This window comes from Calonectris borealis, chromosome 1 (genome assembly GCF_964195595.1).
Source record: "Calonectris borealis chromosome 1, bCalBor7.hap1.2, whole genome shotgun sequence".
NCBI classification, from domain to species: domain Eukaryota; kingdom Metazoa; phylum Chordata; class Aves; order Procellariiformes; family Procellariidae; genus Calonectris; species Calonectris borealis.
The window spans coordinates 147,306,891-147,330,599 of record NC_134312.1 but is presented as its reverse complement, the minus strand read 5'-3'; the positions used below and the strand labels follow the sequence as shown (position 1 = coordinate 147,330,599).

General features: G+C 39.7%; 1 protein-coding gene across 13 annotated transcripts in view; it reads left to right on the top strand.

Moving 5' to 3' along the window:
- INPP4A (inositol polyphosphate-4-phosphatase type I A) overlaps positions 1 to 23,709 on the top strand; it is a 290,343-nt gene that overhangs the window by 78,720 nt on the left and 187,914 nt on the right. For 6 of the 13 annotated variants that reach the window (XR_012670601.1, XM_075135040.1, XM_075134982.1 and 3 more), the window contains 12 exons: positions 1,058 to 1,137; positions 3,769 to 3,880; positions 4,871 to 4,961; positions 5,566 to 5,713; positions 9,264 to 9,394; positions 9,768 to 9,872; positions 10,677 to 10,785; positions 12,474 to 12,491; positions 15,096 to 15,279; positions 17,593 to 17,811; positions 18,965 to 19,229; positions 22,468 to 22,500. Coding sequence is in view for 12 of the 13 variants with exons in the window: in XM_075135040.1 (XP_074991141.1) it covers positions 1,058 to 1,137; positions 3,769 to 3,880; positions 4,871 to 4,961; positions 5,566 to 5,713; positions 9,264 to 9,394; positions 9,768 to 9,872; positions 10,677 to 10,785; positions 12,474 to 12,491; positions 15,096 to 15,279; positions 17,593 to 17,811; positions 18,965 to 19,229; positions 22,468 to 22,500 (1,495 nt within the window). In the remaining variant the exon portion in view is untranslated. The remainder of the gene's footprint in view (positions 1 to 1,057; positions 1,138 to 3,768; positions 3,881 to 4,870; positions 4,962 to 5,565; positions 5,714 to 9,263; positions 9,395 to 9,767; positions 9,873 to 10,676; positions 10,786 to 12,473; positions 12,492 to 15,095; positions 15,280 to 17,592; positions 17,812 to 18,964; positions 19,230 to 22,467; positions 22,501 to 23,709) is intronic. The other 7 variants (XM_075135031.1, XM_075135045.1, XM_075135054.1 and 4 more) reach the window with 7 other exon arrangements.

Below are 23,709 nucleotides of genomic sequence, written 5' to 3'. Positions count from 1 at the left end.
TTTTGCAGAGGATCACAAATTGTAAGATAGAACTTGCCATTAAATGTTTTTAATCCAAAATAATTTGAGTGTCCAAAACTTAATTTAGTAAAAAATCAGCCCACACTAAAGCCACCTTTTTCTCAGCAGGGGACATGATTTCAAATTCAAGGTGAAAAACATCAGGGGAAACTTAACTATTTTGGAGCGCTTTCTAATTCATTATGAAAAATGGTTATTTACTGTCTCAAAGACACTACCAGTGTCTAGATACTACCAGTATCTAGAATTCCACAATACCAAAATTTGTGAGTGTTTTTACAAAAGAGGAGGTTGTTTCTGAACAGAAGGTTGCTTTCAGGAGAGCATCCATGCACTTGGCTTCCTGACACACAGATTCTCTGTGCTATTTTGCCCAGATAATTTTTTTTGCATCGCTCTCAGAAATCCCCCTGCCCTGATCCGTTAGTGATTTTGTTCAGGTGTAAGATTTATTCCCTTACTGAAAACATTCTAAGTGCCAGCTCTCCCAGGTAACTACTTGGATCTGTGGGCAACTCACTCTGGACTGTTGCCCAGATTGCTGTTTCAGGTCTCACATGCCTGCTCTCCCATGGCTTCCTCAGGGGTAGCAGGGCATCTGTGTAGAGTGCATCATGGGGAGTCTTTGGGGAAAAAGGAATACCTCCTGCGGAGGTGCATTCTTCAGGAGGAGCCAAGTTTGGATCAGGGAGAGACTATGAAGTGTCAACCTCGTCAGTCTGGGTCCCATTCAGTCATTGCTTTCAGTGTTCCTGTATTGCTGGGCCTAAGCTTGTATATATTGAGGTGCCTCCCCTCAAATCCTAGAGAAAGAAAAGGGCTTATTGTCCTCCGGTAGAAAAAGGATTTTTGATAAATTACCAAATTTATTAAATTTTAAAGGGGGTTAATTAGTTATGCGTGGGCATACGTAATTATAATTTTGTTCTCAGACTTTTGTGCGTAGTAGTTGTATTTTGGGCTTTGGTGCTGTGGACAAAACCTTTGTTCATTGTAAAAGTAAATAATTACAATTCCAGTACTCATCTTCTTCCAGATGTATTTGTTGGGTTCTGGGATGTTCACTGTAAAAGAACTTCTTCAGGAGAAGAATCACAGGTTACACTTAACACTAAGGTTTGTAATGTTCTCCTCCATTTAGGAATTAACAGTCTTAATTCTTGAAAGCATGCTTAAGATGTGAGGAAAGCTGTCCGTGAGATGTGATGAAAACCGTTTGTTTGTTTGTTTGTTTGTTTGTTTTTTAAGTTCCAGGCCACTATTAAGGAAAAACTATTTTATATTGCATGATAATTAAAACATGTAGAACAAGATCGTGGTGGATAATGTTAGACATTGGTTCTAGTTCTATAAGTCAAGAAAGTATTGTCAAGACCAATTTCATTTTTGTGCATTTCATCCTATCACCTCAGTATTTGTGTCTGTGGAGAGTGGCAAAATAGAGTATTTTTAACTTTGCTGGTGTATAGAGTCTGTGATGGTGGAATGAAACCCATCAAAACAGAGGCTTATCCTAGCTGTTTGGAATATCTTGGCTAAGATAAATCTAGGCTCTATTTATTATTTCAATACCTGCCTCTTGCTAAATTGTGTATTTGTTGCTAAATAGTCTATTTATCAATATGATGCACTAGGAATAGGAGGAGTCACATGACACCAACATTAATTGATGTAATTTTCTAGTTTAATACATATTGGAAACTTTCATGGAAGGAGTGTGACTCAGGAGGGAATGAAAAAGAGGGTGTGAGTCTAATACCAATCCTTAAGGTAGTAGTTCTAATCACAGGAATCAAACCACACTTGTGAAAGCTGGTGTGGGACGAAGTTAAGTGCAGGGTTAGGGAAGAATGAAGAAAACAAAGTGAGATTAAGAAAAGAGAGCTCTGGTGTGTAAATGCACATTGTAGTAGTGAGTGTTGGAAGTGGGACAGGCATCCCTGTCAGAGAAGGCAAGGGAAAGTCAGTTGAAGGAGGTAAGCGTAATCAGAAAGACTGAGGATGATGGTGTTGGTAGTGTTGGCATAATGAGCGATAAACTTGCAGAAATTTCTTAGCCCAGACACAACTAACAAAACATGGGCAAAGCTTTTCATGCTAAGAAAAGAGATGGGTGAAGTTTTTTGCTTTTCCACAATGTATTGTAAAGAAAAAATTGACATGATTTAAAAGGGGGGAGCAGGTGAAGGAAATGAGTCAGAAAAGACACAAAAAGTATGACAATGATGGTAAGTAAAATAGTCTAATTTATCATAGGTGTAAAGATGAGGGTGTTTTGAGGGAGATGAAAAAGAGGAGGAATGTGATGGCAGGAGTTTCATGGTTGTGTTAGACGTGGTTATTCTGTTTGGTTTATTCTTTCATGACTAAGTTGAAAATGGGCTTTATTAAACTCTCTTGTTTTGATATCAAGTGTATTCTGATTATCAGAGCAAAGTGTGTGAATACATGCATGTCTTCTCAATGTCACGTTACCCCTTGGATGTATAAGCTGGATGATGAGCAATGTCTATAAACATGCTGCATGACTTGGATACTTAAACCTTTTGTTGTAGTCATCTTGTGTGCTTATTTCTTTTGCCTCCCCAGTATTGTCTATTCCAGAGACATTTTTTTTGTCTTAGTTGTCCCAGCATATTTTTACATCTAAACAACAATCTTAAAATACCATTTGGAATCTATCTTAAAATAATAACATAAAGTCTTTGCCAAAATTACTGTGTGTCATGGGTGGGACAGAATAAATGACAGCCATGGTAGATCTGGGTACTGGTGTGTATTTAAAACCCAGCAAGATTAGAGCTTTTACCCACTTGATTCTCTGTCTCTGACTCACTCACTCACTCCCCCGCCGTCATGTGTTCATATGGTCTCAGTTTTCCTCCCCAGCAGGGAGATGGCTGCTGGTCTGGGACGGTGGGACAGAAAGTTGTGTCAGTTTGTGCTGTGCAGCCCCTCAGCTGTTAGTGACCTGCCTCAACTGATAGCGGCCAGGTCCCTGGGGGTCCCCGGCATTTGTTTCCACGCAACTCCCTGATCTCCAGGATCCTCCTCCATCTCAGGGATCTTCCCTCCATTGAGAATCTTCACCTTCTTCCCTAGACCACTTCTTTTCAGGATCCTTCTTTTTAGCATCAGCTTTTCTTCCTGGAATGTCAGGCCCGCGGTTTTCCCAATCTAAATAGTCTATCTGCAGAAGCACAAGATGTGATCAGACTCCTAACTGGTGGCCTTGACTGACTTCTCTATTAAGTGGAAGATCTGGGATGTGCTACTTCTGTTTAGTCCATGTATTATCAAAATTTATCAGTTGCAACTGTACCAGTTGCAGCTGGCAAGTAGCAGGCTTCTGACTGAGACTTTAAAAGTTCGGTTTCAGACATCACAGGCACACACAGACGTGTGCACATACATCCAATTATCTGCTCCCTGTGAATGTTCACAATTTAAGCTGCTTTTGCCTACAACAGGCTAGTTGTAAAATCTGAATTCTTTCTGGTTTTACAGAAGTATTGAAATACATGCATGGTTTTAGGTTGCCTTCAGTTAGGAGGTCTGTACAGCATCCCTGCAGAATGAGGGGAGCATTTGCCTGTTGGAATAACGCATTATAAAAATACATAAAGTGAAGTTGAAAAGTTTCCTATTTAAAATGTTCATTAAGTTTGAAGATTAATAGCCTTTTATAAGTGTTCCCTTGATAAACAGGTCCATGTCCAAAAAAATCTCAACGAGTGTTTGTTGCAGGTCGGCTGAAAGTGACCGTGTAGGTAACATTACAGTTATTGGATGGCAAATGGAGGAAAAAACTGACCAAAGGCCTCCAGTGACAAGGTCACCTGATACAATTAATGGAAGGGTGAGTATGAGCATTGCATCAAATTCAGAAAAAAGCAGATTTATTGCCAGCATTGAAATAAGCTAGGCTGACATCTGCTGTCAACTTTCCTGTCCATCTTGATACTTAGTAGTGCTTTACAATTTCAAAATACTGTAAAGAGCAGCCTAATGGTGATGAAGTGGTTTTGTGTTTTGCAGAGCTCTTGGGGCTCATGTTTGGGGTTAAAAGTCTTGGGGAAAACTTTAGTTTACAGTGATTAAGCTTTAGCTTCAAGTGCTCATGCCCTTCATCAAAATAGTACGGTACATGCGGTACTGTACATTGGTGCCCTTGGTGCATTGATAACCAGTTTCACAAAGATGTGGTATTCCAGTTCACATTGTGAATTGGAAAGTGGCATTAAGCAAAGCTGTAATGGGGATGCTCAGGGAATTTCCAGAATTTTCACAGGCAACTTAAAAGATTTTAATAAAACTGAACAGGTTACTTGAATACTGGATTTATTTTATTTTTCTGCTCCCCAAATATTTGTCTGAGAGCAGATATTTATAGTGCTTTCTCAGCCTAGACATATGTTTAATTCTGCAAACCTTGTGTTCTTAATATCCTGGTGATAATTGCACTGATATTTATGTATCACAGTCACAATGTGGATTAGTATCACTTTGTATCCAGCCAGACCTGTAGCTGCCACATATTGGTGCAGTACCTTTAAGGACTCTGGAGCTGTGCTAACATAAAGTAGTTGAAGGGCTGGATGAAAATTTTTACAGCATTTTGAACTGTGCAGTAGAAGTAAATAGGAATGCTTAGATTGGAGGGTTTAAGTGGATTTATTATTTCAGTCTGTGGTATTTTTTGTCCGCAGTAAACATATTTGAAATATTTATTTTAACCATGTGTTGTGTTGAATATTCCTTTCAAGTCTGTGTAATAGGGTCGTCACTGCATATTGCCCTGGCAATGAAGTTTTATTCCTTACTATTTGTGGTTTTTGTTTTTGTTTAGACTGTGTTGCCAGTTGATGAAAGTTTAACAGAATCTTTAGGAATTAGATCCAAATATGCTTCATTACGGAAAGATGCACTACTGAAATCTGGTAAGCTGCTGTGGGCTGTAACAAGCAAGCTTTAGGCATCAGTAAAAGCTAATCTCTTGCTGTCTCTCTGTGGCCCCAGGGCATTTAAGCAGATGTTTCATTTGAATGGGAACAGGCTGCTGATTGAGCAGCCCTTTGAGGGTCGTACAAGAATAAATTATTTTATCATCTGCACTATTTTGTATAGTAAAAACAGCAGAAGCAGACTTTTGTCATTAAGTTGACTGTAGTATAAAATTTTCCATGCAATTTGCTAGTTATTCCTAAGCAATCGTTGGGGGTTGGGGGAGGGACAGAGAAAAGCAGTTGCTTTAAAAAAAAAATTATTGAAGAAAGGTTAGTTTTCCAGCAAGTTGAGTGTGTATTTCATTTCCTTACCAGTGTTTTAAATCATTTGGAGGCTTTTCCTGCAAACACTGGAAGAATGGTCATTGCAGAATAACCGTGCTTGGAAAAGCTAGACTGATGCCAGGTTAAACCAGATCTTTACAGCAGTATGTTACAGCACGTTAGTGAATCGAAGCCATTTACTTTAAAAAAGTAGAGACTTTGTACACTTTTAACTCAAACCCTACGCTTAAATAACATGATTTTAATTCTTTAGTGTTTGGTGGCGCCATTTGCCGAATGTATCGCTTCCCAACCACTGATGGAAACCACTTGAGAATCTTGGAACAGATGGCTGAGAGCATCCTGTCGCTGCACATCCCTAGGCAATTTGTGAAGCTTCTTCTAGAAGAAGATGCAGCAAGGTGAGTTCAGGCCTATTAACGTGTGCGGTAATACAGCAGTGATATGGCTGTCATTGAGTTACCAAAGAATATATCTGTTAATGCACAGAGGCACTGAAGGAAAAATAGTAAAAGCAGCAAGTTGCTGACTGTACAGTTACACTGAATAAGATTTCATGTCAGAGTACAGAGTTTGGGCTTGAGCGTACGGTAACGTGAACATACAGAGGTGCTGATGGGAGAGGATTGTTGGCATAGTTGGCACTTAAGATCATACTGCAGTTAGCTGCACTTAGGGGTTATCTGTTCCTCTCGCAAAAGTATTGATAAGGCCACAGAATATATTATTCCATAGTTATGTGACTGTATTAGGACCAGCACATTGGAATACATTATCTTTTTATATATATAATCTTTTATATACTTCAATACACTTTGTTTTTTAAACATAGTTTATTTTTAATATAAAGAGAAAAATGAAGTTGAATTAAAAATAAAACATATCTCAATGTTTCATAGGTGGGGGGAAGTCTGGATAGATGAGACAGCATAAATGAAAGAGTAATAACTCCAGCTGCTGAGGATTTTGAGAAAGGAACAGAGACAGCACAGAAACCAGCTGAGTGAAATGAGTAATTAGAGTAGCAGACAGAGAAGAAAAATCAGAATCACTTTGAAGGTGAGGTTTGAAAAAGTCACTTGACTTCTGTGCTATGAAAGCAAAGCAAAGATAGATGACAGGAGCACTGACTTCACTCAGTGGGTTAAGAGATGGCTTTGAGAGTCAGAAGAGTAGTTTTGAATGGAAAACAAACAGAATAAAGCAAGTAAAATGAAGGACTGTAGGACAGTAATGATTTTTTCTCATTTTAGGAGGTGAGAGGGAGAAGGAAATCTGCTAACCATTTTGTAGGTTTATTCTGAATTTGCTTCTTTTTGAAGCAATTAACTCTCTTCCAGGCAACATACTCATTTATGAGTTTTACTTCCCTACTTTTGTAGGCTGTGGTTTGCAAACATAATGGTTTGTGTATTCTTTATAAAAGCCAAGATTGGGATGGTAAAAGAATTTTAGCTGTATTTTTGAATATTGGGTTTTTATTTTGGCTGTGTTTGAATCCACTCCTAGAGACCTAACTAAGCCTGGCCTTAATTAAAAGTAAAACTATCTAGTGCTCTCATTATCCTATATTAATACCCTTCAATTCCTTTGGGATATTGTGAAAGAAAATCATGTGTTAATCCGTATGAGCAGGCAGAAGTAGTCTACGGTGCTGTCAGGTATTTTCATACTTTGTAAAAACAATAAATTCTCACAAGAAGATGGCAGTGACTTTTTGTAATGTATGGAAAAACTAATGCATGACATGGCTGTTTGAGTTTCCGAATTTCACATGGAAATTTTTTTTTTTTGCTGCTGTTGAGTTTTGGTTTTTACTGACATGCACTTAGTAAGAGTAGTCAGATCTTAGATTCTAGAGAGTGAATGCTGTATCTTGCCTAGCTGTCTTGCTACAGCCTTGATGGAGGGGGCTTGGGATATGCCATTGCGCATTTAGACATGGGTTATTCATTGTTTATTTTATATCTTTGTTTCTCTACAGCTTTCCTCATAGTATGTTTAAAAGCACCTATTCATTATGAGGTACAGCCATAATAATGTAAAGAGTTGGCAAGCTTACCCATAAGGTGCCATCCGTGGTGGATGTGGTTTAAGGACTTGAAGATAATAAGACGAGAATTTAGGCTGAATGGGGAAAAAGATGTGACTTTCTGTAAGATTGTGGACAGAGAAGTTTCTTAAGGCGTTAGCCAAGAAATGTGACTGTTCAGAGGCTGTTGCTAAAATATAGAGATCAATGAATACATATTGTATGCAGTTGCGTGTTAATGACAGCCCAAGTGATTGCTAATATGACTTCGTATGCTCTGAATTGCATGGCTCAAAGGTAAATACGACTTTTGTGTAATTAGCGAGAAAGACTCCATTCTCGCTCTTCAGTTGAGGTGACCCTCAATGACATGCACAATCACACTTTGTATTCATAGGCTCTCTCAGATTTGGCCAAGGGCTCTTTTCTCCGTTCTCTGTGCTGCAGCCCAGAGGAATGCTGGACAGCTACACAAGCGTAGCTGCTTCTGTCTTAACATCCTGGTGACTTTTAAAATGTCCTTGGATAATCACTGTCTCTTACATAAAGCACTTCTGGGCCAGAGCTCTTTGAAAGGAAACAACTGACCGGGGGCACATTTTGACTACCTAATTGTTTATGGCGTGCACATACCCTGCTGTCCTAGCCCTATGGGACAAACAAGGAAACTTGAAGCGTTAAGCTGTGAATTTAGTTCAGGAAGACCTGGGCTCAGATGCATGGCTAGTTTTGAGCAGGGAGTTTGACAAGGTTATCATAATAACATCTTATGCAGAAGCGGTTTACAAGATGAAACTGGAAGTGTCTTTTTCCAAGTCACCGATGAAGATAGTTTACACTGTTGCTTATTGGCAAAGCAATCTGATGTTTTTCTTGGAAATTTGCTTCCTTTTGATAATATCCTAAATACTGTGAAACACTGTCTTAAATTAAATACAGACAATTGATTAAAACTATGGATTAGGGATATTGAGAGAACTGCAAAGAGAACTGCTGGATCCTTTTGACAGATTGTTCTACCTTTTGTGGGGTAATGTGCTGTTGAATCGTGTCTGGTGTTGACTTGTTTACTTTTCCCCTTCTTCCTTTATTCCAAATAATATCTTAATCCAAGAAGACAGTAATACAAGCATGACATGAAATACACTAAATAGTTTCTCAGCAGCACTGTTGGGAAACAGTATGTAACACAGGATTGCCATGTGTGACTGAAAACCTAGCAGTCAGGGTGCAATGGGAAAGCCAGGGGTTTTTCTGTTCATATCTAGGGGTATTTAGTCATCCTTTATTCCACCTACTGTGAAACCTGAGTGCCTAAAATCCTCAATCTCAGATGAAGGTTTTGTTGGCTCATCTTTTGTCTCTCCAAACCCTTATTAATGCTTATGCTTCTTAGGCCTTCCCTGCCTGGCCTTGAAAACCGTTGTGTAGGTGCCTGGCCAGCGCAGATACTCCTTATAGCTAATGTCAGATAGGTGCTAATCTCCCACCTAACCTCTGTCACAGTTCTGATTTGAGAGCCACCAAAATTCAGTGGAGTGGCCTAAAAAGGTCCTCATTGTCCCAAGTCACCTGACATGATGACAGTGCCCATCATTCGCAAATCATCATATAGTTTGAGAGCTCCTGGAGAGTCAGAAAGGTGGGAAGCCTTGGTTTTAACCAACACCTGAGGCTCCTGGGGGGAACACGGTGTATTCTGCCTGTGAGGAACTTATGTACCTTGGAGTAGAGCTCAACAGCTGTGCTTTGGGACGTATGTTTGGAAGCATTCCCAGCCTGGTGAGTAGGTTAGACCAGAGTGAACTGAGAATGTGTCAGCTGAGGATGGTACTACATTGATACAATGGGAAACTCATTCTTGGTCAAGTGGACAATGGACTAAACACCTCTCTTTTTTCCTTCCTTCCCCCCGCCAGGGTTTGTGAACTAGAAGAATTGGGAGAACTGTCTCCTTGCTGGGAAAGCCTTCGTCGACAAATAGTTACTCAGTACCAAACAATTATTTTAACTTATCAGGAAAATCTAACTGACCTGCACCAGTACAAAGGTGATTTCTTTTTCATAGTAACATGATACTTCTCAACCATGATTGTTAGTGCTTCTCTGAAATGGGGAACCCCAAATGTTTTAGTTTGATGAGTTTAGTTTGATAAAAAATACTATTATTAGATTTATTTTCTCTATTAACATTTATTGTGAGTTTGTTAATGATCTGGGAATATTTGTCTGCTTTATTCATTCTCTTATTTTACCCTGAAGTAGAGAACAATTATGAACAGTAACAAAAAGACATATCTTTTTTTTTCCTTTTCTCTGCTTTACTTTCAGCACGTAGCAAATGATGAATGAAGCTCCTTGAATATTTTAGCATAAGCAGAAGCAAAGGGTTTTTATGCTTACTTTTCTCCTGCATTTCTCAGGTCCTTCATTTAAAGCCAGTAGCTTGAAAGCTGATAAAAAATTGGAATTTGTTCCTACGAATTTACATATACAGAGAATGAGAGTCCAGGATGATGGAGGATCAGGTATTTGTTTCTTTCTCTCTTTTTCTTCACCTTATTCTGTTACTTTTCTCTCCATTTTTTTATTTCCATCCTCAACCGTACAGCCAAGTTCCTACAAACTGCTGCTCTGTAGTACTAGTGCTACTTAGCATTTCTGTAGCGCCTTCTATCCTCAGATTCCAAATCTCGTAGCAAAAGAAGAGGTGTAAGTCTAATTATTGCTATTCTACAGGTGGCAAAACTAGGTTCTGGAGTTAGCTGTACCCTAGGTGACACAAGTCAGCCTTTGTACCAGGGAATATATTGGATTAAGCTGCTATGTCCCTTCCAGTCATTTTGAATTGTAGCAGAATAGCAAAGGTTCTGACTGTTGTTTGTTGCTAAGCTTGTGTGCTTTTTCTCTGGAACCATCATGTACGGTTATGCAAAATCACACCAATTTGTTTACATCAAGCTTGTTTCTTCATAAATAACCTAGGTTTTCCCTTCTTTTAACAGTGATTCCCACTAGCCATGGACACACACTTGTCCCATGTATCCAAGTCATGGCAGGTTTTGTGTAAAGACCAATGTTCAAGGCTTCTTTTTCACCTTCAGTCTTCTAGATTAAAAAACAGAGGACCTGCATTCAAGTATGGTTCTTTTACCTCAAAAATACTTGATGGATTTCCAGGGCCTCTAAAGCTATTCAGTTTTCCATGTCCTTCAAAACACTGGCAAAGCTTTACAAAAATTACTTTCAGAGTAGTTTTTGAATTTCCACAATTGTTTGTTTACAGTGAAGATGACAAACTTTCATTTGTAAGTCCTTTTTGTCCATCCCAGATCAGAACTACGACATAGTCACCATAGGAGCACCAGCAGCTCATTGTCAAGGCTTTAAATCAGGTGGCTTGCGGAAGAAGCTGCATAAATTTGAAGAGGCAAAGAAACAGTAAGTAGAAATGTTGTCAGATATTATTGTGCCTTTTCCTCCTGGTCCATGCTCAGCGATTTGGAAAATCATTCCATTCTCTGTTTATGTTGCACTTCATTCAATAGTTCTACTATACAATGTGAAGATTATTCCATTTTTTTTCCAAAGAAGGCGAGGGAAAACAGTTTCCCCTTTATATTACCATATTTGTTTATTTACTGATGGGCCCTTTCTAATAGTCTTTTAGTGAAATCTTTAATTTTCCTGAATACTTGTTGGTTCATTTAGTTTAGCTATTTTAGGTGTTGGGTTTGGGTTCTGCCTAATTGTGGATTAGAAAATTTGTCTGTAGAACCTCCTCAGCTGCACTACATCATGCTTTCAACCCATTGTTTTCAGGAGACTTTCACCTCTCTCATAGCTTAAAGGTCCTGTTGCTGAACTCTCTTTAGTACAGAACAGCTGTGACTGATAGGCAAATTCCTTGTTGACAACGTGGGTTTAGTTCTGGAACTATTGCTGGAGGCTTTTCTGTACTGCCTCAAGGTTTATGCACAGATTAGGCTTCAGAATCTGGCCTCACTCCACTCTACAGGCAGGATACTTGACCTCCACAGTCCTGTCTTCAGGGACTGTCTAGTGACCTCTCTGGAAGTGCAGAAGAAGGGGCAGAAATTGGGAAGGTCACATATGCTAAAGGGAGAGACCTGCATGGCACCCGCTCCAGCTCTCAAGGAAGAGAGAATGCTGTCTGGGTCTGCATTACTTTTGCTGCAGTATGGAGAATTTAAGGAACGACGAGAGCAGCGGGACAAGGAGTCATTGTAGCCAGGGAAAAGGAGACCTTGATAATGCCCTTCCAAAGGAAGGATTTGTAGGATTTGGAGCTGATGGGAGGAGAGAGTGACATGGGAACCAGGCTCTGCCAACTGCAGAATTAGTTTTAGCAGTGAAGAAGTGAATAGCAGCATCCTGTGAACATCAGTCAGATATGTACTGATGAAAAGATTGGTGCAAAAATATGCTTGGTGTAATTATTGCTGACTTAGAGAGTGCACTAGGATGGGACTAGAGGAAACAGTAAACCTGGAAACACTGGTATGCTAGGCTCGCCCTTCCTGTTCCTTTGATACCACTATTGCTTTCTGAAATAACGTCCTTCTGTCAGCTTAGCTACTGAAGTGGGCTTCACTCCTGCAATGTCCATGTTCCCGTGTCTTTTGGTTTTGGTTTGGTTGTTTTTTTTTTTTCACCCTCACCCAATAATTAAGCTGATCAGAGCGCTTAATTTCTATCCAGTACTTTTCCTCTAAGCTTTGCAGAACTGTTCTTTCTGGGTTCATGAAGACTGCAGGTTCAACATTTGAAGAATAACTTTCCTTTCAAGTACTTCTATGTTATCATAAAAGCCAGTATAGTAGAACTGAGATCCATCTCCTCAGTTTCGCTGTTACATGGATATTGTTCAGTTCTTTCTCCTTTCATTGGCAAAACTGTGCTTGGTGCATCCACAATATTTCCCCAGAACAACACATGGGCATCTGGCAATCTGTGTTTTTTTGCTTACAAGTTTAATCATTATGTACCCGCCTTGTTGAAAAGATGACTCGAATAAGTTATTTCTGCAAGCATCCTTTGTTTTGTTTTTCTGCTTTTGGTATTTCCTAACAATCTGCTAATTTTATTTTGGTTTTTTGTTTTTTTAGCAGTTATGAGGAGTGTTGGTGAGTTTTCTGTTTCTGAGAGTTCTGTAGAGAGGGTTTCTGTTCTTTGGGTTTTATTTTTCTTTTCTTTTTTTTCTTTGGTAAAGATCTGGTGTGTTTTAAAGTGTGCAGGGCTTTTTAGTGTCATGCATCATGGCATCCCTAATTGTGCTCTAAGTAATTGTAGCTGCTTTGTAGAACATGATGTGTGAATGAATTTCATTTCATCTGCAATGTTTGTTTGTAATGAACAGCTCGCTTCCTGGCTCTCTCTGATCATAAAAAGTTAGAAAGCTGAAGATCAGAACACAAGAATTTTATATCTTTTCCTCTGTTATTTCCAGTGAAAACTGCCTGGAGAGAGAAACGTTCTGCCAGAGGTGGAAGATAATTAAGATAACTCTACATATTTTTAAATCTTTATGGTGATAGATTGGGCATGGTTTATATTTTTGTAACCCATGTCTTCATTTAAACATTTTCACTTAACTTTTGTTTATTTTTCTTCATGTTGTGGTGTTCAGTGCTATGAAAAGGAAACATTACTTGATGGTTCAACAGCGCAGAAGTTCTGCTCTAAATTACTCATATTAAAGGTTGAACCCCTAATTCACTGAGAGGTTAAGGCTATGTTACATTTTCCTGATATAGTACGAGGAGAGCTGTTCATTTGAAAAAGCAATTGCAGGTTGGAAAGTAAATATACGTGAACTTTACACCATAAATTTTTCCCCCTGATCATCCCAGCAACTGTTTGTGATTAAAAATGTAATAATTCTAAATGAGATCTCAATATACTGCATGGCCTTTCCTGCCAAATACGTCTTTATGCATGTTAACCACACTGTCGTGGAAAGAAATTGCTCAGAGGAATTGTCACTAAGATCACTGGTCAATAGAGGGCACAAATTATGTACAGGGAAAGTCCTAAAAGCTGAGATTAATTTGCTGTATGGTGTAGCAGTACTGGGGAGTGGTTGTTCTCTGCTCCACTCAGATGGGTGACGAGAGGGACACATATAAGGAAACTCTTTCATCACTTTTGCATTATATCCTTTGAAAACAAATCCCCCATCTTTTCTTGTGGAGCTCAGACAGATACTGAGATTAAGCTCCCCCGTTGCCTTAATATCAGTTAAGGGACAGGAACTGGTATTTGTGGCAATGATTTTAAAGTGTGCCCCATGCAACCCTCCTGTCTTACCTCACAGACACGCTGCAGAAATTAACAGCATTGCTCTAGGGATGGCAGAGGAATTCGCACTCCTCGGAGGTCGTCATCTGAGGTAGCTGTGCCTGGAAAAGAAACTCCTCTCTGTGTAGTCTCTCAGTGTAGCTGTGTCCATTGAACAGTGCTGAGATTGGTGAGAACAGTAGGTTCTTCTGTGCTGTTATTACACTGAAGCCTGTCATGACTGGAAAAAATGAATAAAATTAGAACAATATACAGTTGGTGTCACCTCATGCTTGATGCTATGTCGTGAACGGGCATCACACTTGTCACGGCTGGAGCTGATGTAGAGGCCTGATCTTCGTATAGCTTTCCTATTGGGAGGAAAAAAACAGCATATTGCCTGGCAAAGGGAGTAGTGGTGGGTTGGTTCCAATTAGTTAACTAAGAGCACAACTTCAGCTTAAAGTAATTTTCTAAGCTAAAAGGCAGCTTTTGTGAATGACTCTTCTCAGGTAGGATTAAATCACCCTTCAGAAGTGCTGTTCTCTCTCCAGTGGTTGCAGAAGGAGTCCAAGCATCTGTCTTGGACTGGATAAGCAACTTCTGTAGACATCTAAACTTTAGAGGAAATGAACTATTCTACCCTACCGCTAAGTAAGCAGTCTTAGTGGAGCTGCAGTATCCCAATATAAAGATATGTTTTATTGGTATAGTTTATTTCCCTTACTATTTGGAAAAGGCCAAAATTTGGTATTGCCTTCTATTGTTACAGCTGAGTTTATAAAAGGGAGAGCTGTACCATGTTCCTAGTTTAGTATAGCAAGTGTGTGTTAACAGAAGCTACACCAAGGACAGAGTCCTTGGATTAGCCTGGAGATATACTTTGTTTTTATATAGCACAAGATTGCTTTTGCTGGTGTAATTTGAATCAGACCTGCAATAGAGGAAAGGGTATACTAGCAGAAGGAATTTTTGTCAATACCACAGTGTTTGCATTACGGATCTGGGTGGCATTTCTGTGTTGGAAGGAGTGCAGATTTTCTTTTCATGATGCTGATAGCTATGTGATAATACAGGTTTGTAAACCAGGCCTCAGGGAAGTGTCTGTGTGGTAAGGAGAGGGAGAGTGGGGCAAGCTGTCTCTGCAAACAGTGGTTCTGTCTCTAATGGCAAAATCTATCATCCACATCCTCCTCAGCAAAACTGTCCCTCTGGTGTCCAAGCTCTGCCCACAGTCCCCTGGCGTAAGGGATTAGTAAATCTGCATCTGAATGCTCTCAGTAAAGGCAGAGAAGGCTCTATGTTCCTGCTGTGCAATTGCCCACTGGCCTTTCACTGTTGATTGCTAGCTTAGGTAAATTTTTGTTGTCTGCCGTTAATTCCTAGCATGCCACTGTAATGTGTGTACCTCTAGATCAATTTTCCCCCTAAAATCAGTCTTTCTTTTTCAGCACTTCAACAAGTTCCCAGTCTATAATATACATCCCACAGGACATTGTTAGAGCAAAGGAAATTATTGCACAAATCAACACCCTGAAAACGCAAGTCAGTTACTATGCAGAAAGGCTCTCAAGAGCTGCCAAGGATAGATCAGCTAATGGCCTTGAAAGAACACTTGCCATCCTAGCAGACAAGGTAGGAGAATAATACGTTTCCACACTGAAGCACTGTCTATTTTTTTTCTCTGTCTCTATCTTTAGTAGGTTTTCTTGAAACGTCTATTTTATCTTTTTCAATAGTGTATTGCAACATGTACAGTCCTGAAGAAAAAGTAAAATCAGCCTTTAAAATTTGCTGCTTTTTACTTAGGTTGTCTCCTACTTTTCACACTCTTGCCTTCACCTCCTCTTGAGAGTGCAGTGGAGAGCAATGTCCTCTGGTTCCCTCTATTCATTCATCATATTCCAGAAATCTGCATCCTTCACTTTCTTTTAAGCCCTTTTCTCCATATCCACCTGCTTTTTTTAATGTTCCTCTGAGTCACCTGTCAAGCAGCAGCAACTGGGCAAAACCTAAGTAAATGAAACAATTCTGTATTTTTCCAATGGTGAAATAAGGAATAATGGCGACACAGCCTTTGCTTGAATTAGTGTTGTGAATTAGTTATTTCTTGACGGGTGCTAACAGAAACCAGACTGGATCCACAGCTGAACACAATCATATTTACAGGGACAGAAAAACAAATACAGTTTTACTGACCTCTTCTGTCCCTGTAGCAGATCTGAAGGTTGTAAATGGCAGTAATGGCCAATCAGCTTACCATAGATTGTCCCAGTGGAGGGGATATGCATACAACTTCATAGAGTGCAAAATATAACGTGACCCCATGTAAATTATCAATGATCTGCATGAGGGGATCGAGTGCTCCCTCAGTAAGTTTGCAGACGACAGCAAGTTGGGCGGGAGTGTTGATCTGCTGGAGGGTAGGAAGGCTCTGCAGAGGGACCTGGACAGGCTGGATCCATGGGCTGAGGCCAACTGTATGAGGTTCAACAAGACCAAGTGCCGGGTCCGGCACTTCGGCCACAACAACCCCATGCAACGCTACAGGCTTGGGGAAGAGTGGCTGGAAAGCTGCCCAGAGGAAAAGGACCTGGGGGTGCTGGTTGACAGCCGGCTGAACATGAGCCGGCAGTGTGCCCAGGTGGCCAAGAAGGCCAATGGCATCCTGGCCTGTATCAGAAATAGTGTAGCCAGCAGGAGCAGGGAGGTGATCGTGCCCCTGTACTTGGCACTGGTGAGGCCGCACCTCGAATACTGTGTTCAGTTTTGGGCCCCTCACTACAAGAAGGACATTGAGGGGCTGGAGCGTGTCCAGAGGAGGGCAACGAAGCTGGTGAAGGGCCTGGAGCACAAGTCTTATGAGGAGCAGCTGAGGGAACTGGGGTTGTTTAGTCTGGAGAAGAGGAGGCTGAGGGGAGACCTCATCGCACTCTGCAACTACCTGAAAGGAGGTTGTAGCGAGGTGGGGGTCGGTCTCTTCTGCCAAGTAACAAGCGATAGGACGAGAGGAAATGGCCTCAAGTTACGCCAGGGTAGCTTTAGGTTGGATATTTGGAAAAATTTTTTCACTGAAAGGGTGGTCGAGCATTGGACCAGGTCGAGCATTGGACCAGGGAAGTGATTGAGTCACTATCCCTAGAAGTATTTAAAAAGACGTGTAGATGTGGCTCTTAGGGACGTGGTTTAGTGTGGGCTTGGCAGTGTAGGTTAATTTTTGGACTCGATGATCTTAAGGGTCTTTTCCAAGCTAAATGATTCTATGACTGTATGAAATGTATTATTTATTATAATATTCACTCTAAATGAGTACAGTATGTATAACTGATCTGTGGGATTTTCTACAGCTGGACAACATGTATATATAACGTAGCAAGGGCTTGTTTGTTGTTTTTTTTTTTTTTTAATAGACACGTGGGCCAGATACTTTTCATAGTCACATAACTTACAGAAATCCTTTAATACAACACCACTAAATAAGACAGGGAACAAGTTGCACTGATTAGAGGATTATATCTTCAGCCCTCCTCTTAAGTCTTGTTATGATTTCAGACAGGATGGTGGAGGTTAAGCATGGTCTCTCTGGTGTGGCAACCATTGCGTGGGGTATAAAAATGTCTGCACGTTGTTCTACGTTTTCATCAAATGGACAGTGAAGTGCAAATAAAGGTGAATTGCACATTTATTAGTGAAGTTTTCAACAACTGCAAGGCTAATATAGTAGTACAGACTTTGGAAATGTACCATTTGTGGTTTGTATCCTATATTGCTTTTTAAGGCCATTCTGTGAAATGGTTTTAAAGGCACCTTAGAGGGTCCTAAACAACGGTTAGTTTCTTTTACAGAATACTAGGTCTTCTTTTTTTCGTTCTGTGAAAGAATATAGTATAAATCGTGTACAGAATAACGAAAAAGTTTTTAAAATGGGGGGGGATTATTGCTTTTTAGACCCGGCAACTTGTCACAGTCTGTGACTGCAAGCTGTTGGCAAATTCAATACATGGACTGAATGCTGCAAGGCCAGACTATATAGCTTCGAAAGCATCTCCAACCTCTGGAGAAGGGGAGCAAGTGATGCTGAGGAATGATCAAGATACACTTGTGGCCAGATGGACAGGAAGAAATAGCAGATCTTCTCTGCAGGTGGATTGGCATGAAGAGGAATGGGTACGTTTGCTTAGTGGAGTGATGAATATTTTCTTCTTTTTAGTTTTTGTTTGCTGTGTTCTTTTGTTTATAAGCTCTGTAACTGCTCACCAGATATGCATAGGATGACTATTTTGGAGGTATTGGTCAACTAGCAAAGATGTTCCCTCCATCCTATGCTCAGTTACTCCTTGGCATGGGGATACAAACAGGCCTTAATATATATTTCTGGGTCTCCTAAACAGCGGAGATCATTACAGTAGGTGCATGGCTTTTCTGAAGTTGGTTCCAAGGGAAAGTAAATAGCTTTTAAAGTAAAAAAACTGACCATACTACAAAGGTCTCTTCTTCAAGATAAAGCGTATTTTCTGCGTGTTAGCTATACAATTCAGCCTTCCTGGCTTTTATTCTCATCTAAATATTTAGAACTTGCAGTCCATCTCTGTTTTGATTATGAACAGCATTTTAAAACTGTTTGCACAAAGAATTTAAATGGTTTTCCTTACCACACTGCCAATTGAAATGAGAATTGGGCTGTGTAAATTCTGTCATTGTGTAATATAAACAGAAGTGAATTAGATCTCAAAAATAGTCACGATTAATTAAAACCATTATTAATATTGTGAAATATCAATTTAGAAATGAGATCCAATTAATTTTGGAAATGGATCCTTGCTAGTTTTAATTGTTTTGGCATACTTTGACTTACAGTCAAACTCACAGTAATGAGATACGAATAAAGCTAATTCAGTTATTTAGATAGTAATACAATACAATAATTTTATCTGTTATTCACTGAGTTATATAGGAAAAAACATGTGTGGTCGTATACAATTATTATGTCAAACATGAGTTTCAAGAATAAACAATAGTGCCAACTGGAAATTGGAATAATAGTGCAGGAAGAGGCACTTAAAATTATTCAGCCAATTTACTTAGAAAATAGCTGTGCAATTTACCGCACAAGTCATGTCACTACATATTGTTGACATGCTGGCATACATTATTTATATATCCAGAGTTTGTGTGTGTACAAATGTAAACACGATAGCCCAGGGGAAACTTTGCAGAGGAATTGGGACTAGAATCACAGGAGGAAATATATTGCCAAGGGATTTGTTACCTTTTTTGCCTCTTTTCTTTCTAAATTGAGAAAGAAATGTTTTCTTTTAAGGAGAAAGTTTGGTTGAATGTCGACAAAAGTCTGGAGTGTATTATACAGAGAGTGGACAAACTTCTCCAGAAGGAGCGCTTGCAAAGTGACAGCTGTGAAGATGTTTTCCAGTGCGACATCAGCTGTACTAGTAAGAAAGGTAATCGGGACACTCGTGCCTACTGGATAAATCCAGAAGATTTAAATGAGACCTCACCACCTTCATCATCCTCACCACCACCTTCATCCACACCATCCTGTGCATGCCATTCTCTCAGAAAGACAAGTGCGTATGCCAGACACTGCTTCTCACTGCTGCTCTCTTGCTGTGCGCTGGCATCATTCCTAAGCCTCCGTTACATCCTTCCATGTGTTTTTAGTTCAGTGGTGGTGTTAAGCGCCGATGTCGGGAAGAAGGGGCTGGTGGTGTACTGTGAGCTGCTAAGCCCAATACTTATTTTGAAATCCTGATCCCACTGAAATCATTGCCAAATCCATTGATGACAGTGGCATTTGGTTTTCACGCTGGGTGTTTTAAGCTGGTAAAACAGGTGTTTGGGTTAGCATATGTCAAACACCACCTCTGGTAGCTTTCCTGTTGGCTTCAGCTTCTTTGCAGCAATCAAAGCTTATTACAGTGAACCTCTATAAAAGATAAATAAAACATGAGAGAAGTGCAGGCAGTACTGCCACACTAATGGTCCCAGCTGGGCTACCAAAGCATAGGAGGGGAGCCAAGCAGTCCCACTAGACTGAGCTGAACTTGGATGAATCTACTGGAGTTTAAAGCAAATTTTAACCCAAATTGTCAAAAGCTATGGTGCTGAAGCACTCAAATAGTTAGACTTCTTGTAGCTGGAAGGTAGGAATTGGCAGTGCAAGCTGTCAGTGGAATAATCCTGTCAAAATTTGAGGTAAAGTGGGTGCAGGATTGAATCCATCATAACGGCATGAGCATGTGAATGAAAGATATCCTTATCAGTTTAGGTTGACAGTTTAGCAGCCGTGCATTAAATATCAGAATTATTTCATTTACATATGTACTTATTTGACTTACTCTCAAATTCTTTACATGTAGTCACTATGATTTGGCCACTTAATAGAGCAGGTGTGCCAAGTTAAGCTCTAGAAAGATTGATTTGTGTTTTCATTTCCTTTTTCCTGTCCTGTCTTATCGTTTGATGGCCCTTTGTCCCTTATGTGTGTCCGTGACTTCATGTCCATCCCATTGTTAATGTTGCAGTGGAAAACAGTACCTTAAGAAAAAGAAAGCGAGAAGGAAGTTAAAATAAATGTTAATATGTTTTTGTATAGCTTTGTACATGTTACATATGATTTGCTTAGTATCTTAAATGACCATGTTTTTCTAGATTAGAGTGACCTTTTTTTGTATTATACGGGAATAGAAGAGTTGGTTCTTGTTTCAGAATGTGTTCTCTATTAATCTTTGACTAAATTTCTTCTACCAGTTTGATACCTTTAAATGTTTTTATTTGCTAGCTAGTTTACATGAAGTTTTATATGTATTTACATGAAAGTTTTATCAGCAAACTTCAATGCACCTTCATATCAATGATTAAAAGTTCTGGATTTTTAGTATTATACAGAATAGGAAAAAATCTGTGGTAGGTGATATTAGAAGCTTTTCCCAAAACAATTTTATGCTGAAAGCATCTTAGAACAATCATTTTCTTTCATTTTTCAGTCAATCTTTTACATCTACTCTGGATCTTGACACTTATGCCATATAAAAGTGGAATTAGCTGCACTTACCTACCAAAAGTTTTGTTTGTGCCAAGAGTTTCTGTAACCTTTCCCTGCTGTGCCTCCAAAATAGGAAAAAAATATTTCCATTTAATCCACAAAACCTGGGACAGAAACATTGAATCAAGAAGCAAGCTTTAAAGCTAAGGGGCTTGCTGCCGTTTCCCAGTGCTACCTAAGTGTAAGGACTAGATTTGAAGTCTGACTGTCAACCAATGTTGGGTGAATTTAACTTAAAAAATTCTGGAGAGGGAATCCTGTTTCTTAGGTATCTGGTGCAGACATTGTTCGTAGGTCTTAATGAGCAATTTGAATTGCACGTGGGAAGTTTATTGTAAGCCAGGACAAGCTGAGTACTTGACCACATTCTCATTGGCTGTAGTTCCTAATTAATGGTCAGTATTTTTGACAGAGGAACAGGTTCAATACTATGAAAAAAACTTTTCCCATTGAGTTACTTTCCTTGACTCCATACCAAACCTGGCCCGTTAATTCCTTTCACTGTCACTTTCCACAACTCATCATGGGAATAATTGAGGGACAAAGAAGATCCTGTCTCTAAGTTCAGAATCACAACATTTTAAAGTTTTTCCTTGTCATGTATTCAAAGAACTAACACTTTTTCTGTTAGTAATTCTGAGTTTTGAATAAATGACACTGAGCAGCCAGCAGCCAGAAATCTTTTTGAAATCAATGTAAAAACCAGCAAACCAAGATAGTTCCAGAATTCGTAAGAGAGAAACAGTAGAATGTTATTGAAGGACTTTAGAGGATCTCTGTAGAAATGAATGTTTGTGAAAGAAAATACTGTCTGAAATAGTAGAAGGGAGACTTAAGAAATTATTTTAAAATTTATTTTTGTTACAGGCTTAGGTATTTATTACTAAAATTGTATGGGGGCAGATAGCTTCTTTAATGAACACGATGAGTTTTATTTACTGAGAGGTTTTTATCTTGGATTGTCTAGCTCAGCTGATTGTCTTAATACATACAATTCAATTTTATATTTTCTGTTGTTATTTTCAAATCCGTAATTCATTGACTAGTGAGTCTAGATATAAACAACAGAAGTTTAAATCCTGTTAGATTAATAAACTACTTTTCATTAATGCAAGAGTTGCTATAACAGGGTGTATATTATCTTTTTACTGTTTGCATTGCACTGTAGTGCATTTTCATTTGACAGCTTGAAGTGAGCGTGGAACACTCACAGGCTTCACTGGTGAGGTTTCAGCCCTTAATATACAATCTAATGCTTGTGTTAACTATCTCAGAAATTGTATAACAGGAATTTGTCTAAGATCGCAAAGTACTGTTTCTTTATTACTCTTGCGTTGTGGGTGCCTTAACGTCATTTTCTGTTAAGTGCATTGAACTTACTGCTAGTCTTTTGCTATTCTGTTTAGCAGCCTTACTGCCAGCTTATTCTATAATTGCACTAAACCAGTGGTTCTCAAATTGTGCCCTGTGGATCATTGGGGATTGACAGTGCACTTGCCGGTAATCCACAGAGAGCCCCTGAGCTAGCGGGTAGTGGCTTTCCTCCGAGTCCCCATCCAGGTGTTCCTCTGATCAGAAACAGTGGAGTGGCGGAGACAGCCCGTGCCCTCGGTGCCCGCAGGCAAAGGAGTATCTCTGCTGAGCTCCTCTTCCCTCGGTGAAAGCGTTTGAGAACCCTGGCATTGAGCATTTGAGTTGCTTATGTTTAGACTGTGTTGCTGCTCCTTAATCATGCATGTTGCCCCTCCATTTCTGTGCAGATTGCAGCCCCGCTCCGGAAGAATCTGGCCCAGGTATGTGCATTCATGGCTTCTGCTTCTTCTGAAAATTGCAGGGTTTGGTTCATAATTAAAAACTGAACAAGTGCCTTGCTGTTAAGGTTGACCATTTTCAAGTGGTAATGCTCTTCAATATCACATGACTTAAGCATATTGAGAAGTTACTATTTTCCTAAATAATAGTGCAAGGGGGTATCTGGTAACTTCTCATGTCCAGGTATGGGAGAGCACTTGTTCATGGTCTCTTTGGTTTCTCCAGTTGATGTGCTTTAGCAAACTGTTGTGGGTGAGAATGGTTTGAGGCCTGTTCCAAACGTCATTGAAGTCTGTGGGAGTCTGACCTTTCAGACGTTTCAGACATGCCCTTTCATATGTGCTGTTGAGCTGGTCTTTCTGCATGAGAACTTGAGCAGAACACGGAGCAGTCAACGAGGCTGATGGAAAATCTCTGTTCTGGATCCACACCAAGCAGTGTTGGGCACTGCAAATCTAATGTTTCAGAATATAGAATTTAGGAGACTTTCATTCCACCGTTAGCCCTCTTTCCTCTCTCCTTGTACTTCCACACACTTGTGTTGCATTTACAAGGTCTGAATAATATGCCTCTGTAATACCACTCTCTCCCAGCTAGATGGCTGTAATTTCTCCCATTTGAGAGTAGTTTAATCTGAGTTCAGTGAAGGTTCAGTCTTTGAACTGTTACAGCATGGGCTCTGAAGCCAAATGTGATGTGACTGTGTGCTTAAGTGGATTGCCCATTATACTTTACTGGATCAGGGCTAAGCAACTACCAGTTATTTAATAATTCTCTTTTTTAGAGGTGATGAGTCCTTGCAACCCTGACCTATACCAAGGGCAACTGCAGGTGCCCAGTACTTTGATTTATGGATGCTAGGGGCTTTTTAATATGAAAAGACTAAAAATATCTTTTCAAGGCTCTGGAGGACAGTTATTTTCATAATATTTGTATTGCTCTGAAGAAGGGAGGCTCTCAGGGGGAAAAAGCAAAAACTTTTCCCACCTGACGTTACATCCTTGATTTAGACAGGCTTTATGTATTAGGTTCTCTTAACAAGACATTATTTTTTTATAAAATAGTCAGTAGTGTGTAGTCAGAGAGTGTCCACTATGTGAACTCTCAGGCCTTCCCAGCATCCCTCCCTCCCTCTCTCTCTTCCCCCCCTGCTCCCCCTTTTCAAAATGCCACATTTCAAAGTGTACATT